At 38.8% G+C, this 17438-nt stretch overlaps 1 protein-coding gene across 1 annotated transcript; it reads left to right on the top strand.

Moving 5' to 3' along the window:
- Window positions 1-1445: 1445 nt before the first annotated feature.
- On the top strand, window positions 1446-14282 carry LOC138665798 (uncharacterized). Its single transcript, XM_069753640.1, has 5 exons — window positions 1446-1557; window positions 5217-5429; window positions 10616-10687; window positions 12723-13040; window positions 13719-14282. Exons 1-5 carry the CDS (start codon window positions 1497-1499, stop codon window positions 14081-14083), a joined length of 1029 nt encoding a protein of 342 aa, XP_069609741.1. The 5' UTR covers window positions 1446-1496; the 3' UTR covers window positions 14084-14282.
- Window positions 14283-17438: the final 3156 nt, after the last annotated feature.

Genomic DNA, 17438 nt, shown 5'->3' with positions numbered 1-17438 from the left:
TCGGCTCCTTTACTCAGATCTGGTCTCTCAATTCATTTACTCAAATCTGGTCTCCCAACTCCTTTACTCGGATCTGGTCACTCGACTCCTTCACTTGGATCTGGACTCTCAACTGTTTTACTTGGATCTGGTCTCTCGACTCCTTTCGTCAGATCTGGTCTCTCGACTCCTTTACTTGGATCTGGCCTCTCAAATCCTTTACTCTGATCTGGTCTCTCGACTCCTGTACTCGGATCTGATCTCTTGACTCCTTTACTTGGATCTGATCTCTAGTCTCTCTACTCCTTTACTCGAATCTGGTGTCTCGTAATGGCGGCTATAAGCCAGCTTGCTGTACTGCACATCTGTCCTGCTACAGGTGTGGGTGCCAACTCCTCTTCACTGCCCTCTTGGGTCTTTTGTAATTACTAATTCCGCCACAACTATCACTTGACCTGGTGTCTTCTGCAATATTTTCCCTGATGGGATGTCCCCACTGCAGTCATGTCCATACAGACTAGAGGGGAGCAGCAAAATCATTAGAGAAGCATGAGGGAAGCAATGGCGCTGTTAATATTTTCAAGCAGGTCAAACCCTTGGACCATTTACCTGTGAAGTTTGACAATTACTTAAACACCTTCCCCCAAAACGAACAACTGTATGTTTGGATTGCAGTTCATATACACCATACGGTTGTGTCATCTAAATGGTGCAGGCTCAGGAGTTGAGCCCATTTTCATCAGCTGTATGTGTCGGCTGTAACATACATATGACACCAATTGCAATGGCTGGGACTGAAGAAAACAAAGATTCAGATTCAGCAGCGTTTATATACACCGAACCTAAGGTGGGTATCAAAAGAAAAGATGGCTTGAGAATAAAAAAAACCTTATTCTTCATGATAAACATATCATGTCTCTGTACTACCACTACAAAGTTTCATGATAACCGTATGAAAGTAAGCTCTACTGTACCTATGTATGCCCTCAAGTTTACACAGAGGCATAGAGATGCTTCTAGTCGAATTTCACACAAATCCAACAATATCCAAAATCACAATGAATCCAAAATAATTATGATTTGTCCCATTGAAATATTGCATTGCTTTAAAGGGTGTATATCTTCACAATGCAGTGCGTTGTAGAAAGCACAGCGTCTCTGGTACCCAATGTGACCCTGTACAGGTAATGTGCACATGGCTCCAACTTGTATATAATGGTTTTAGCCAAAATAAACAAACCCCTGAGACTTGGCAATCATCTCTGCTGCAGACAGTAATCGGTTTTGGGTTAAATATCTTTCAATAATACAACATTGCACAGATAACAATAATAACTACGTTAAAGGTTACAAATAGCATTCACGTAAAATCATTGATGTGGACTAATCGTTTAATCCACCACTAAGAATCCTAGATGTGACGTGGCCTTCTTAAATTATCATAAAATGAGGCTTTATCCAACTAAGTATTCATCTTACTCTTCATTGCTAGCTGGACAACTGGCAGACCAAGCAGAATGAAGACTGAAATTATTTTCACCTTGCTGTTTGCGGCTGTTGCAAGTGCAAAATGGGACGGTAAGATCATATTAAATATTAATGGAACATAAACTATTACTGGTGATTTAAAGGTAAACTACAGTACCATGACAAAATATTATAATTGTCTTCCCATAAATCTACACCCAATGTGATGTTAATTCCTTCTTAGACTTTACTGTGTAGATTGGGACAGTGTCAGCAGAATAATCACACTATAGTTGACGGGGCTGGGGTTGTATGGCCATGTTCCCAAGTACAAAAATGTTGTTTTATATCTGCTGAGTTTTTCTGCAAGTATGTGCACCAACATGAATTCTCTGATTGTGTTTTTAATTCTTTTTTTTTACAGTATATGCATTTTCACATTTTTAGGTGTTTATATGCAAATTTCATGCAGCATGTTTAGTTTTAATTTTAAATGCAGAAAAGCTTTCGTGAGATCACATCTACTTTGCTTGAACTGTAAGGCCACATTCACACGTCCAGTATTTGATCAGTATTTGTAAACCAAAATCAGGAATGGGTGAAAAACACGGAAGTGGTGACGTGTTTCTATTATATTTTTCCTTTGATTGTTCCATTCCTGCATTGGCTTACAAATACTGAAGGTAAAATAGGTAGAAAGGTAACATACTGTCCAAATACTCAACATGTGAACGTGACCTTGAATGCAGCAGATTTTCTGCAAGTAAAAATGCGGCAAAAAAATGCAGCAAAAAAAATGGGAACATGGCCTAATAAAATGAACTGGCAACATAATTCTCCAGGTCAGTATAATTGCAGCAATGCCAAACTTATATATACAGCTCTGGCCAAAATTAAGAGACCACCACATCAAACCCCTGTCATGGGCAGCTCAATCTCCAGACCTGAACCCCATTGAAAACCTCTGGAAGGTAATCAAGAGGATGATGGATAGTCACAAGCCATCAAACAAAGAAGAACTGCTTAAATGTTTGTACCAGAAGCAGTGTAAAAGACTGTCCACCAGTCACTTTCCACAAGCATGCCAAGATGCATGAAAGCTGTGATTAAAAATCATGGTTATTCCACAAAATATTGATTTCAGAACTCTTCCTGAGTTAAAACATTAGTATTTTTGTTTCTAAATGACTATGACCTTGTTTTCTTTGCATTATTTGAGGACTGAAAGCACTTCTATATTCTTCTATATTCTGTGGGTCCAACGAAATCGGACTGCACTCAGATGAATACAGTCCGATGTTTTCCATGCAGCCATAGACTTGAAAGAGTGAGTGGCATCCAATTTCAGAGTGAAATCGAAGCATGCTGCGACTTTTTCCACAGACAGACTATTAGTGAAAAAAATCGGGGAACATTTCCCTATTAAATAACATTGGTCCTACTGCTATCTGCTAAAAAAATATCTGATAGCACTCAGGTGTGTTATATGTTCTTGTGAAGGAGCCCCAATAGTTGTACCCTGACCCTGTCTTTTATATTGAATTGTTATTGTAGAGGGAGGGGGAGCATCGCCTATTGTGATTGGTGCATCCTGTGTTATCAGCTGTGTACAGAGGTACTACCTGTCATTGTAATCCTGCCTCTGATCACAAATAAACTCTTGGATGTGTGAGTCTTAAAAAGCCCCAAGGACCAGTGTAAAAATTGCAAGTATACAAAATGTAAAAAAAAAGCCAATTATTAAAAAAAAAAATATATATATATATACATGAAACACTGAAATGTGATTTAAACAATAGGTTATTTACTGATGATAGCTTTCCATTAAAAGGAATGTGACAATGTGATTTTACTACTGAAACTAGTAGTATGGTGGGATGATACCTGTTTTGTACTAACCAATGTGGCAGCACTGGTTAGGCTACGTTCACATTAGCGTTGCGCGCCGCTGCGTCGGCGACGCAACGCACGACGCACAAAAAAACGCGCGCAAACGCACGCAAAAACGCTGCGTTTTGCGACGCGTGCGTCGTTTTCTGACGAAAATCGGACGCACGAAAAATGCAACTTGTTGCATTTTCTTGCGTCCGACGCTAGCGTCGGAAACGACGCACGTGTCAGAAAACGCAACAAAAAAAACGCACGCGTCCCCCATGTTAAACATAGGGGCGCGTCGCCGCTGCGTCGCCGCTGCGTCGCCGACGCAACAGCGACGCACATTAGCGGAACGCTAATGTGAACGTAGCCTTAGAGATAAGCAGATCAGACAAAATTCGAATTTGTAAGATCACGCAGATTTTCCTAGGAAATTCAATTTACAGCAAAGTTATTCACTGCACATTGAACATTCCTTCTTAGGCTGCCGTCACACTAGCAGTATTTAGTCAGTATTTTACATCAGTATTTGTAAGCCAAAACCAGCAGTGGGTGATAAATACAGAAGTGGTGACGTGTTTCTATTATACTTTTCCTCTAATTGTTCCACTCCTGGTTTTGGCTTACAAATACTGATGTAAAATACTGACCAAATACTTCTAGTGTGACGTCAGCCTTATGGTCTGGAGTCTCCCCAGACCCCAGGACATAATAAAACTATGATGTAAGACAATAAAAAAACACATATATTCACCTTACCGGTCACCTCCCTGGCCCCTCCTATCATCACTGTATCCTATCTGGTTCCTCAATGCATCCTCTTATCACCGTCACCGAGCACTGAATCCCCAACCCTCGTCACGATAGGCCATAATTTCTGTCTCTGACAATGCCTGGGATGTTCCTGTGCAAGCGCGGCAAGATCACAACATCATGATGTAAAGACGTACACCATGACCTTGGCCGCACATTCAGGGGAACATCCCAGTCCTCATTAGAGCCGGCAGTAAGAAGAAGCTCTGGGGTTCAGCACTCGGTGGTAGGAATAAGAAGACATGTAGAAAACTGGGCAAGGGACAGTGCACAGCAGAGGGGTAGACAAGGGAGTACAAGGGTTGTTTTTTTATCTTTTAACCTTTTGATGGCTCATTACAGCTCAAGATCCAGCTGACAACCATTTTGCTGTATTCGAGCTGAAGTGAATTACAAAAAAAAAAAATCACTAATTTAGCAAATGTGGCTTTTTGTAATATATTCAAGTAGAATTTAATTCCACTCAAATATATTTGCTCATCTCTAGCACTAAGAAGACAAACTATGAAGCATCAAGCAAACTAGCTTGTAAGTGCACTGGGGGTGTGTAAATGCACTGAATATGCCCCCAGTGCACTTCCAGGCTAATTTGCATGTGGCAGCAAAGCTTGATTTCACAAAGCAGACAGATTGGATTTCTGCAAAACAGAGATCATTTGCATTGTTACAAATACCTCCATACTACTGGTTATCCAAGTAACATCCCCAAAAAAAACAAAAAAAACCTTTTTTTATAGTTTTTTTTTGCCTTGACTGATATACAGTGCCTTGCGAAAGTATTCGGCCTGTTGGAAAAATGCAACCTTTTCTCACATATCATGCTTCAAACGTAAAGATACCAAATGTAAATTTTTGGTGAAGAATAAACAACAAGTGGAACACAATTGTGAAGTTGAACGAAATGTATTGTTTATTTGAAATTTTTGTGGAAATTCAAAAACTGAAAAGTTCCTAGGGGTTGAATACTTTCGCAAGGCACTGTATTTATATACTAACATCCACGGCACAGTGCATGCTTTCCACAATATGCCATTTTAATAATGAATTTTCTTTATTTCTTTAATGCTTTATCACCATAACAGAAACCTCCAGTGATGATGATGGCACTGGCATGTGCCCAATCCAGTTTTTCAAAAAACATCCAGAACTGCATCAAAAGAAGAAAGAATTAGTGAAACAATATGGTTATCCTGACTTCAGTAAACTGAAAAGCTGTACAAGCGGTGGAAAATGTGACAATGGCATGAAATGTTGTTGGTCACCTTGTGGTATGAAATGTGTGAAAGGAATCTTTGGTAAGTTCCTTCTTGAAGATCAATCTGGTATTAATCCTATTGACTTTAATGGGAAAAGCAAATCCTTGGAAAAATGTTATGATGAATGCCAATAGTGATCTGCACAGAAGGAGTTTCGTTTTTTCACTAGGGTGTTTTCATGTGAAACAGATCTATTACATATAGAGAAAATGGTATAGTCAGCTCAGCTATTCACAAGTGCACAGGATCCAAATCCAAGGAAAGGCAATCCATAAGAAAAAAAGGGGGGTTGACCCAGCACTTCAAATTTAATCCAAAGTTTTATTTGATCAATTAAAACAAGTTTTTAGGAAAAAAAAATCCACATTCTTAAATAGATGAATCTATTAGGCTACGTTCACACTAGCGTTGTGCGCCGCTGCGTCAGCGACGCGACGCACAACGCACCGAAAAACGCGTGCAAACGCACGCAAAAACGCTGCGTTTTTCGACGCGTGCGTCGTTTTTGACGAAAATCGGACGCAAGAAAAATGCAACTTGTTGCGTTTTATTGGTCCGACGCTAGCGTAAAAAAAGACGCACGTGTCGGAAAACGCAACAAGCAAAAACGCATGCGTCCCCCATGTTAAACATAGGGGCGCATGACGCGTGCGTCGCCGCTGCGTCACCAGACGCTAGCGCGACGCACACTAGCCGAACGCTAGTGTGAACGTAGCCTTAATAAGAAGTATCACTTTGAAACATGTCAAACCAGGACACTGAATTTCTCTTGAGACTTTTCTCCTTGGACAATAATTCTTCTATTTCAGAATGTGGATTTTTTTTCTTAAAAACATGTTTTATTTGATTGATGATTTGATTGTTTGATTTTATTTGACGTGCTGGATCAACCCTTTTTTCCTTATAGATCTATTACATAAATTTCTGTAATTATTCAAATATTTAGAATTGAGAGTCCTCAGTGGTTGATACCTTTTAATGGCTAACTGAAAAGATGGTAACAAATTGCAAGCTTTCGAGACTACTCAGGTCTCTTCATCAGGCATAGGCTAATAGAATTCTGAGTCTATGCCTGATGAAGAGACCCGTGTAGTCTCGAAAGCTTGCAATTTGTTACCATCTTTTCAGTTAGCCTTTAAAAGGTATCAACCACTGAGGACTCAATTCTAAATATTTTTATATCCACTGGCTATCACGGTACCACGGTATCTTTCCTGTAAATATTCAAAACACAAATTGCTATTTCGTAGAGAAAGAGGACTTCGACTTTAGTGCCACCTACTGGATGCAGCAATCCTGAAAGCCTAAAATTGACCCTTTAACATGCCTCATAGCTTAGGATAAGTGCGGCGAGTGTGCTTGCTCATCACTAGTTATAACTTATACATCTCTGTGGACAAAATACAGTTCTTCTGTCTGGATCATTTGCGACCATGTGATATTCTGGTACCTTGGTAATGGGAACTCTATCCCAAGTCTCTGCAAACCTCCACTGAGCCTAGCACCAAAAAGAAGAGTATATGGACATCAGGCAGCATTGTTTTGGCTTTGTGGAGGGTCTTCAGTAGCATTGTGTCTATTTAAGGCATGCTTTTGGTTTCTCTTGGGTTACTGGGCCTTTCTGGTAATTGTATGTGTATTGGTGATGGGACCCTCCAGTGATCAGACACCTATTACCTATGGATAGATGAGAAATGTATTTCATGAGGAAACCCCTTGCTTATTTTCTCCAAGTGGCATAGACCCTATTGGGTGATTTTAAGTTTGGTTTACTAAAACCATCGGCCTGGTTGCTAGGGAATCCCCACATGTACTCAGACTGTCTAGTAGCTGTAAATCATTCAGCTGCCGCGATGAAAACTAAATCTCCGAGCAGTCATAAATACTCAGAGGTCACCCGAGCAACGAGTACACTCGCTCATCACTAGTGTGAAACATGTCTACACAAACTATTGCAAGGTGTTTGCAAAACATTGAGCAAGTCCAACTAATGGAATGGAGGTCTATCCTCTTTAGCGATGAATTGTTCCTTTCTTACTTAGACACAATGTTAACCATAGATTGACTTGGAAACCATTTTGGCAACATCATGTAAAGATCTTCACAAGAGAATGTGAAAGTGTCCTAGGAGCCGTTTTTCAGCAGGACTATTGTAATCAGCCTCCGTGGGCTAAATGTGCCACAATAGCCACCAGTGTTGCACATCTATGAAGCCATTGGTTGGTAATTGCCATGGAGCTGCCAGCAGCAGATCTTGATGAATTTCCAAGTGCATTCAGCAAGGCAGAACCTTCCTCAGACAACCATTAATAACCTCATTGATAGCAGCTAAGGGTATAAGTGCTGGGATTTCTTCATGTGACCCTTATATTCCAATACTGAATAAATTGAGATGTTTTGAAAAAAGAAAAGTCAAACCAGTAACTCTATTGTGATCTGTCTGACTTTCTGCAGACGTCTTGAGGCAGGCACAAATGCACAGTCGACCACGCTTTTCTGCTCCTCTCTAAACAACAGACACTGATGAAAAAGTGACACCATTTGTTGCATTAAACTCAAGGGTTCCATCCCTGATGAAGCCACTAACATGTAGCAAAACTGTAATGTGAATGTAGCCCAAGCCAAAACCAGGGGCAGCTGCAAGACACATTACAGGAGGAAAACTTGCAGTTATGATTTCTTTCTCTGTAGCAAATCTGCCTGATTTTGGTCACTATTTTTCATAAGCATTTCTAGGTTAAATACTGACATGTTATTTAGAAAAAGAAATTATATGACATGGTCTCAAAAGTATACAATCGTATGCAATCCCTAAAAGCTATAAATCTTTATTAATGACAAGAACCCACATATTGGTTCACACCACAAAAAATGACCACAAAATAAAAAATAAAAAAAAACATACACTGTGCTCACACATAAACACTTAATAAAAAAGGAGTAACTAGGTGTCCCTAATGTGTGCTATTCTCGCACCTACCTACCTGTGGGGGTTGGCACCCTATGAGGGAAACGATATGGCGCCCCCACTCCACGGTGGCTATCCCTAGGGGCCCTATAATACCCTATGTCCCCTGGGAATACCCACTACCCACGGACTAAGGAAACCGCTGTAGATAGACAAAGATACTCCTATGCTAAAGGAACCCTAGAGCCCCACAAAGATAAAAACAAAATAAGGAACACAGTAGGCAAAGATACTGGCGTATCGGCGATAGAGGGGAGGGATATTTGGCCTAAATACTTATAGGGCCGTAATATCCATGATAGGAGAGTCTATTGTAGTACCCCAATATGGCTACAGACATGTCCATATATTAAGCATCTCCACTGTAGAAAAGAACTAAAAGCACTTATCTCCCTTCGCCTGCCAATTGCCATACAGATGAGCAGCGCCTCTACGCGTTTCGCCCCATTGGGCTCCTCAGGAGGCTCGATAATAAGATAAGTAGTGTCCTAATGCGGTGTGATAGTAAAAAAAAAGTTAATTTCTTTCACATTAATGTACACTCTGCACCCCATCTTGACTGAAAAAAACAGAAATGTAGAAATTTTTGCAAATTTATTAAAAAAGAAAAATTATATCACATGGTCATAAGTATTCAAACCCTTTGCTTAGTATTGAGTAGAAGCACCGTTTTGAGCTAGTGCAGCCATGAGTCTTCTTGGGATGGATGCAACAAGTTTTTCACACCTGGATTTCGGGATCCTCTGCCTTGCAGATCCTCTCCAGTTCAGTCAAGTTGGATGGTGAACGTTGGTGGACAGCCATTTTCAGGTCTCTCCAGAGATGTTCAATTGGGTTTAGGGCAAGGCTCTGGCTGGGCCAGTCAAGAATGGTCACAGAGTTGTTCTGAAGCCAATTCTTTGTTATTTTAGCTGTGTGCTTAGAGTCATTGTCTTGTTGGAAGGTGAACCTTCCGTCAAGTCTGAGGTCCAGAGAACTCTGGAAGAGGTTTTCATTCAGGATGTCTCTGTACTTGGCTGCATTCATGTTTCCTTCAATGACAACCAGTCTTCCTGTCTCTGCAACTGAAAAACACCCCCATAGCATGATGCTGCCACCACCATGTTTCACTGTTGGGATTGTATTGGGCAGGTGATGAGCAGTGCCTGGTTTTCTCCACACATACCACTTAAACTTATCACCAAAAAGGTCTATTTTCACCTCATCAGACCAGGGAATCTTATTTCTTATAGTCTGGGAGTCCTTCATGTATTTTTTATCAAACTCAATGCAGGCTTTCATATGTCTTGCACTGAGGAGAGGCTTCTGTCAGGCCACTCTGCCATAAAGGCCCGACTGGTGGAGGGCTGCAGTGATAGTTGACTTTGTGGAACTTTCTCCCTTCTCCACACTGCATCTTTGGAGCTCAGCCACAGTGATCTTTGGGTTCTTATTTACCTTTCTCACCAAGGCTCTTCTCCCAGGATTGCTCAGTTTGGCTGGACGGCCAGGTCTAGGAAGACTTCTGGTGGTCCCAAACTTCTTCCATTTAAGGATTTTGGAGGCAACTGTGCTCTTAGGAACCTTGAGTACTGCAGAAATTCTGTTGTAACCTTGGCCAGATCATGATCATGGTCTGACATGTACTATGAGCTGTGAGGTGTGTGCATTTCCAAATCAAGTCCTATCAGTTTAATTAAACGCAGCTGGACTCCAATGAAAGAGTAGGGCCATCTCAAGGAGCATCACGAGGAAATGGACAGTATGTGACTTAAATATGAGTGTCTGAGCAAAGGGTCTGAATACTTATGACCATGTGATTTTTCAGTTATTCTTTTTTAATAAGTTTGCCAAAATTTGTACATTTCTGTTTTTTTCAGTCAAGATGGGGTGCTGAGTGTACATTAATGTGAAAAAATGAATTTACCAAATGGCTGCAATGAAACAAAGAGTGACAATTTAAAGGAGTCTGAATACATTCTGTACCCACTGTATCTATCTTAGAAAGTGATGGCATATTGCTAAAATATATGTCCCTTTAACTGGTTTCCCTGTACAACAGTGCTTTGAGCATGAGCTATGCATGTACCAACAACATGGCGCTATTCAATGATATGCCACTACTTTCCAAAATAGAAATAACACTTTAGTAATGCACAAACAGAAAGAACTAATGCATTTATACTCAATCATTTTGGAACAATCGTATTTAAATGTTGGAATCCTAAGTATTGTATGATTGCAATAAAAAGTCAACATCTCCTTTTCCTTTCTTTAGAGGACAATGCATTGGAAGTAATCGAGCAAACACTTAAAGAAATAGGATTAGGACCTGAGGATGCACCGTATGGTAAACATACAATTTTGTAAATTATTTGTAATGATTTTCCCTAATATAATATGAAATATAAGGACTCACACATGGTTAAAAATGCATTATTTATTTAATAAAAATGATTGGAAAATATAATCCTATCCTGCAGTAAAAATTAGGCCATGATAACACGTTGTGTTTTTGCAGTGTTTCTTTTTTCTTTCAGCTTTTTTTTTAGCTGCGTTTCACAGTAACAGCAAAATCAATGAGATTTTTTTTTTATTGACTGTTTTGTCAGAAGAGCTTGAGTTTTGCAGTTTTTTTTAAGCTTTTTTCACTCATTGAAAATAATGGATAGTGCAAAAATGCTTCAAAAGCTAATCAAAAACGCAAGAATCAGGTTTTGTTGCATTTTTTATACCAAAACCAGATGAAGGTGAATACATTTTTTTTATGCATGAAACTTTATCAGCATGCACAAGAGACAAATATACCCTGACAAAGATGCAGTAAAAAAAACACATCGAAACCTAAGCAAAAAACGCAGCAAAAATAAAGGAAAACCAGCTTAAACCTGGCATAAAAGAAAAAAAAAGGCAAAAAATGCAATGTGTGAACAAAGCCTTACAGAGCCTGAGGCAGTGCTCACACAATAAAGTCCCAATATGCTTCTTTGACACATTTTTACAAAAACAAATCTTCACAAAATTAGGCCAAAAATGCATTATGAATACATTGTGTGAACATGGCTTTAAAGTAAAAACACACACAGCATATACTGGACACCAAGATGCATCAGTGATGCTGTTGAAAACCACGTGAATGCACTCACACGTTAAGAGTGTGTTGTGTTTTTTCCACAATCACATTGTTTTGTCAATGTCTTTGAGATTCTACCACGATGATGGGAAAACAACATTACTGCCGCATCTTAGTTTCCAGCGTATGCTGCGTATGTTTGCACTCTAAGGATGTGTTCCCACAATGCATATGCAATGCCTTTTTTTGCTGCAATTTTTAATTATTCTGACATGTTTTTCTGCATGGTATTCAAACTGAATTTCTGTTATTAACCAAAGAGGTTTTTGCAGGTGAAATTGTCGTTTTATCTGCACAACCGTATGCCCATTGAGGGTTTATGCATTAAAAAGTGGACTTTTCACAAAATTTTTTCATGTTGAACTGGACACATGAAGCTGCAGAGCGGAATAAAATATTTTGTTTGGATCTTTTTTGCAGAGATATTAGCAATCAACAATTTGAAACTTAGTGAGCTGAGTTTAGTTAAGTCTAAGTGGATAGTTTTCACTGTGGGCGTGGACTTCTTCCTCCTCTATGACACTGACCAATAATAACCAGGCTGCAACATAGAAGTGCAGAAGAACCTGAGTTAATGTCATCATGGTGACATGACCTGAGTCCACTGCCAGTCAGGGTATGTGACCTAAATGAGCACTTTAGCTATATTACACTGCACAGAAGTACTGAAAATATCAACTGGAGTTAATCGCTCCTCACTTCTGTGCTGTGTAAGGTATCTTCAGTGCTTATGTAGGCTGCACACTCCAGCTGGCAGTACCTGTAGACTCAGGACATATGCTCCTGATGACATTACCACAGGTCCTTTTGCACGTCTATATTGCTGCCTGCTTATGATTGGTCAGTGTAATAAAGATGCAGAAGTACACGTCCCCAGTGAAAATTCTAATAGCATCAACTTGGCCTTAACTAAAGTTAACTCATTAGGTGCCAAATATTTGATTGCTATTATCATCGCAACAGTTAGGCAAAATAAAAAAACAAAAATAAAAAAATGTTTCATTCGCTGTGCATCCACTATTACTTTGTGTGTCTATTTCAACGTGAAAAATTTGGTGACAGGTCCTAAAAAAAACATGCATGTAAGCGTGGGTTTTGAGAAAATGTGTAAAGTGCCCTTTCTGCTTGAAATATTGACTTACTCAAAAGCTACGTACAGTTTGAACAGTTTCTCCAATAAAAAGAATGGTGAAGAGGATCATAATAAAGGAAAACTCAATTATTTGTTCCATTTGTTGTTTTTTTCTAATAGAGGTCACAGAGGAAGATAAAAAATCTGGAATGTGTCCTCGAAATTATTTGAGAGTACACCCAGAGCTCAAAGAAGAATTCAAGAAAAAGTGGAAGTCGAATAAGGAGTGCAAACATGGCGAACAGTGCTCTCAAGACCACTCAAAATATCAGTGCAAACATGGTGAACAGTGCTCTCAAAACCACTCACAATGCAAGAAACACTGGCCTTTTAGAAATTACACTGCCCTTCCTGACTGTTCGTCTGATGGGGACTGTAGCAATAACATGCGGTGCTGTCAAACAATATGCGGAACAAAATGTTTGAAGGCAGTATTTAGTAAGTATTCTCACATTTACTACACACATTAAATAATTTAATAACAACTTCACTTGGTGAGTGATGACCAGAGAGCAAAGATTTTTACAATCCATTTCCTTTTCCTACGTTTTCCAGGGTTAAGGGCCCCTTTTCCAGAGACAAAATATAGTCATACCTTTGTCAAGAGCTGTATTTAAGCTGTTTCTTTAAAAAGGATGTTTTTTTTCTAACCTGGACTACATCTTTCTCTGTACATTCTACATATCATGGTCATATAGTCAACGAGATCTAAAAGGGTATTTTAGAAATAACATAAAAATTAAAATTGAGACCCAAGACTCCAATAATATGCTTCATTGGCAGTTTTGCTTGGCTTCCCTTATAATGACAGAACCCCAGATATTTTAATTTTGTCACAGAGAACATTAAAAAAATGCTAATAAAATAAGGGACTATTAGGACATAAACATTTGGACTGTGATGCAATAATTTTCATGCCGTGCCTTATTTTGAACTACCACAATTATTTAGACCTCTTAAGGGTATATTGACTTTGATTCGTTCAAATAGATTTTCTCTAAAACTTTAGATCTCTCTAATATTCACAATCACTTTTAACTTCTCTGATTTAATATTAAAACTTTGTTTTATAATAAGAGCATTTCTAGGTGTAACACATTTTATTACATTTTTCAGCACCTGAAGACTTAAAGGAATCTCTTTTTGGAAAAGATGAAAACAAAGGGAACAGAAAGAAGAGAGAAATAGACAATGAAGATGAACAGAACATGGACCATGACAATGAAGTCAATAAAGATGTGGACGATCAAGAACAATTAGAGGACGGAGAGGGACAAGATGAAGAGCTGGAAATTGGGAAAGATCAAGAAAAAGGCGAAGAACAGAGGGATCAAACACAAGAAGCAGAAGTACACGTCCGAAATAAGCGATCTTATGATGATAATGGAAGGCAAGGAGGTTGCCAAAATGCAAATGGGAAAGGAAAAGGCAAAGGGAAGGGGAAGGGGAAAGGAAAAGGAAAAGGCAAAAATAAAGGCTAATGGGATGAATACCGTAAATAGAAAGCATCATTAAGCATCAGAACCCAAACAACGAAAGAATGCAATCATTGTCTTATATTTAGTACATGTACTTCAATGTTATATGCTTTAGTTATTCCAGCAGTAAACAAAACAATTGTTGCTTTTTGGTAGATGAAATGAAAATGTTGCTGAAAATAAATGGTAAATGATGAAAGCATGATGACAATTGACACTTTTTCTTAGTTATCAGTGCAAGGTTTTGGCAATGGTCAAAAAATTAAGACTAATGCTATATTTATATTTCTAGGGAATGCCATGGGTTAGCATAAGAAGGCTTAGGTTACATATATAAAAAGGTTCATTTGTTATATGACGATGGGAAAATAGTCATAACACAGATATAATTTGATATAAAAAAAAATGAAGAATTTTAAGTTTGTCAATATCAAGGTGAATGACCATTTAAATTGAGAAATGTGCCCAACAACCTCAGGCTCAGAAGCATAATAATCTCTTATTGCAATTTCTGTCACCAATATGAAAAGTTCTTTTTTATCTCTATTTCCTAATTATCAATGGTGGATTAATCTCTCTACTGTCCAGCCGTTCAACAGTGAATATATATTTAGTCAGGAACAAAGCTTACAACTGGTATTTCTTATAGTTTAGAATCTTAGCATCTTATCTGTCAGCTTTGAAAGTGAAAGTACGAATGTGTTTCAGCTACACACACACACATTGAACAGGAACTTCCTGTTTCTTCAAAAACAAGAGTGCTTTATTGGCAATCTAACACTAATAATGGAGACGGAGACAAAAACTCATGCAGTATTAAATAGTAGTAAACAGTTTCAATTATTCACAGTAATAAGCATTCTTCCAACACCCACACTCAACAACTACTTTTCCTGTTAGTGCCATAGAGGTTTTGAATTCTTCAAATTTGACTCTATATCATCTATCATCTTGCAATAAACAAACTCCATTATGCCACGTTCTATCAAATCATGCAGGTGATGATGTTAAACATCAATGTGTTTGGTTCTTGCATAGATCTTCTCACTGCATGCAAGTTTAATGCATCCTTAAATCACTGTCAGTTCAGTTGATAGCCTTCCAAAATTGCCTAATAATTGATTTACCTAAATGACCTTTTGACTTGCGAGGTCTGAAGACACATACTCTGCTTCTGTAGATGGCAAGGCTACAGACACCTGTTTTAAGCTAGATCAAGAAATGTAACCTTCTCCAAGCTTGAACAAATAGCCACTTGTTGACTTACAATCACTTAACTCACCAGCCTAGTCTGCATCCACAAAAGCTTTGAGTTTTAGATCTCCTGTTGCCGATATCCTTAAATGTATGTCGTGAGTCTTTAAAACATCAAAGAAATCTCTTAACGGCATTCCAGTCATTTTGGCACAGTTTCTCCACATATCTGCAGAGTACCTAGTATCTTATTGATACGGTGATATCCGGTCGAGTGATAGCTGCTATGTATAGAAGTGCCCCGCTGCCTGTCTGAATTTCTCATTGTTAGGTAACAGATCATCTTCATCTTCTAAAGGTCTAAAGGTCTTTAGTTTCAAAATGCTGATTCAGAATTTTAGCCATCTTTGCAATTTATGTTGCCTCTTGATGTACCATAATCACATCGTCCACATATAAGAGAATATATATCCACTTTCCACCTACACATTTTGTGTATGAACACAGATCTGCTTGACCTCTTCTTCCAATAAGATTTTGTCCATTTTGATGTTCAATGCTCTTGCAGATTGCTTAAGATAAGACCACAGAGAGGTTTTTGTACTTTGCAAATGAGATTCTCTTCACCCTCTTTCATATAACCATCAAGTTGAGTCATGTACAAGTCCTCTTAAAAGTCACGGTTTAAAAATGCAGTTTTGATGTCCAAATGTCTGACAAACTTTTTTTGTACAGCAGCTATAGCCATTAGAGTACTGTATGTAGTCTGCTTAGTAACTGGAGAAAATGCTGCATCATAATCTTCACCATAAATCTGAGAATATCCTTTTAGGACTAATCTTGCTTTAGATCTGGGAACCTTGCCTTCAGAGTAATACTTGATCTTAAAGTCCCGTTTATATTTGATTGCTTTCTTGCCTTGTGGTATTTTGGTGACTTTCCAAGTTTGAAATTAATGAAGGAACTTTATTTCCTCATTATCAACATTAATTCACTTCAGTTTTTCATGGACAGTAGAGATGAGCGAACTTTTCAAGGTTCGGATCAATTTGATGAACGTCCCGATGTTCACTGAACATGTTCGCGGAATGGTTTGTCAAACATACCCAAACCCCATTGAATTGAATGGGAGGCGAAACCTACTGTAGTGTATTGACAACACCTTAAAGGGGGACAAAAAGCTTCGCAAACAGCTCAAATTAGTTGCAGATAACAGGAAAAGTGGCATAAATTAACCCAGAGTACAAATGGTATAATTGCACAGCATGGCTGCATGGGACAGGGCTTGGACCAGCATTTCTAGCTGAAACATTGATAAGTAACAGGTGAATGAGTGACAGCTGTAGGCCTGGTGCTGAGAGGTCTGCCAAATTCAGGCAACACACATGAAGGAGACCCAACCTGGAGTAGAAACATTTACAAAAATTAGGGGCAGACAGTAGGAAAAATGGCATCAATTGACCCACAGTAGAAATTTGGTAACAATTGTCAGCAATAGACCACGCATGACGTATCAGGGTCTGGTCCAATATTTAGAGCTTTGAATTGAAGGTTCAATTAAGATAAGGTGCATTAGGGCATGGTATAAGCCTTCTTTACTGGGAGCCCTTATACCTCATGCAACAGCTCAAACAGTTTTTTTCCTAGTCACACTCAGGTGGAACAAACCTTAGCTTGGTAGAGCACTAATGTAAAAAAAATGTAAGGATGGTAATACAAGTAGTCAAGTGAAAGTAAGTGCAGGCCCGCCAGTTTAGGAGCCCTACTGCTAAAGGCAACACACATGAAGGAGACCCAATTTGGAGTGCAAACATTTAAAAAAATATATTGTCACACACCACTGATATGACATCAATTTCCACAGAGTAGAAATATTATAATGGGCGTCTGACACCCCTTCCACAACAAGCAACCTACCAGATGAAGACCCAACTTAGAGTATTTATATTTTAAAAAATATTGTCACACACCACTAAAGTGGCATTAATTTCCACAGAGTAGAAACAGTATAATGGGCTTCTGGAACACCTTCCACAACAGGCAACAGACCAGATGGAGACCCAACTTTGAGTCTCCACATTTCAAAAAATAGTCTGCAACATCAGCAGCAGAAGCAACAGCACGAACGGAAGCCACGACAAAGGTGTCACAGACTGTAATAATG

Source organism: Ranitomeya imitator, chromosome 2 (assembly GCF_032444005.1).
Source record: "Ranitomeya imitator isolate aRanImi1 chromosome 2, aRanImi1.pri, whole genome shotgun sequence".
In the NCBI taxonomy this organism is placed as follows: Eukaryota; Metazoa; Chordata; class Amphibia; order Anura; family Dendrobatidae; genus Ranitomeya; species Ranitomeya imitator.
The sequence above is the reverse complement of the archived record's forward strand: the minus strand, read 5'-3'. Positions and strand labels throughout refer to the sequence as shown.

Bases quoted from the DNA above. Each gene is read 5' to 3' on its own strand.
- LOC138665798 (XM_069753640.1), top strand. From the start codon at position 1,497: ATGAAGACTGAAATTATTTTCACCTTGCTGTTTGCGGCTGTTGCAAGT. The intron at 5,430-10,615 runs GTAAGTTCCTTC...TCCTTTCTTTAG, and splicing joins ATGTGTGAAAGGAATCTTTG to AGGACAATGCATTGGAAGTA. The intron at 13,041-13,718 runs GTAAGTATTCTC...TACATTTTTCAG, and splicing joins ATGTTTGAAGGCAGTATTTA to CACCTGAAGACTTAAAGGAA.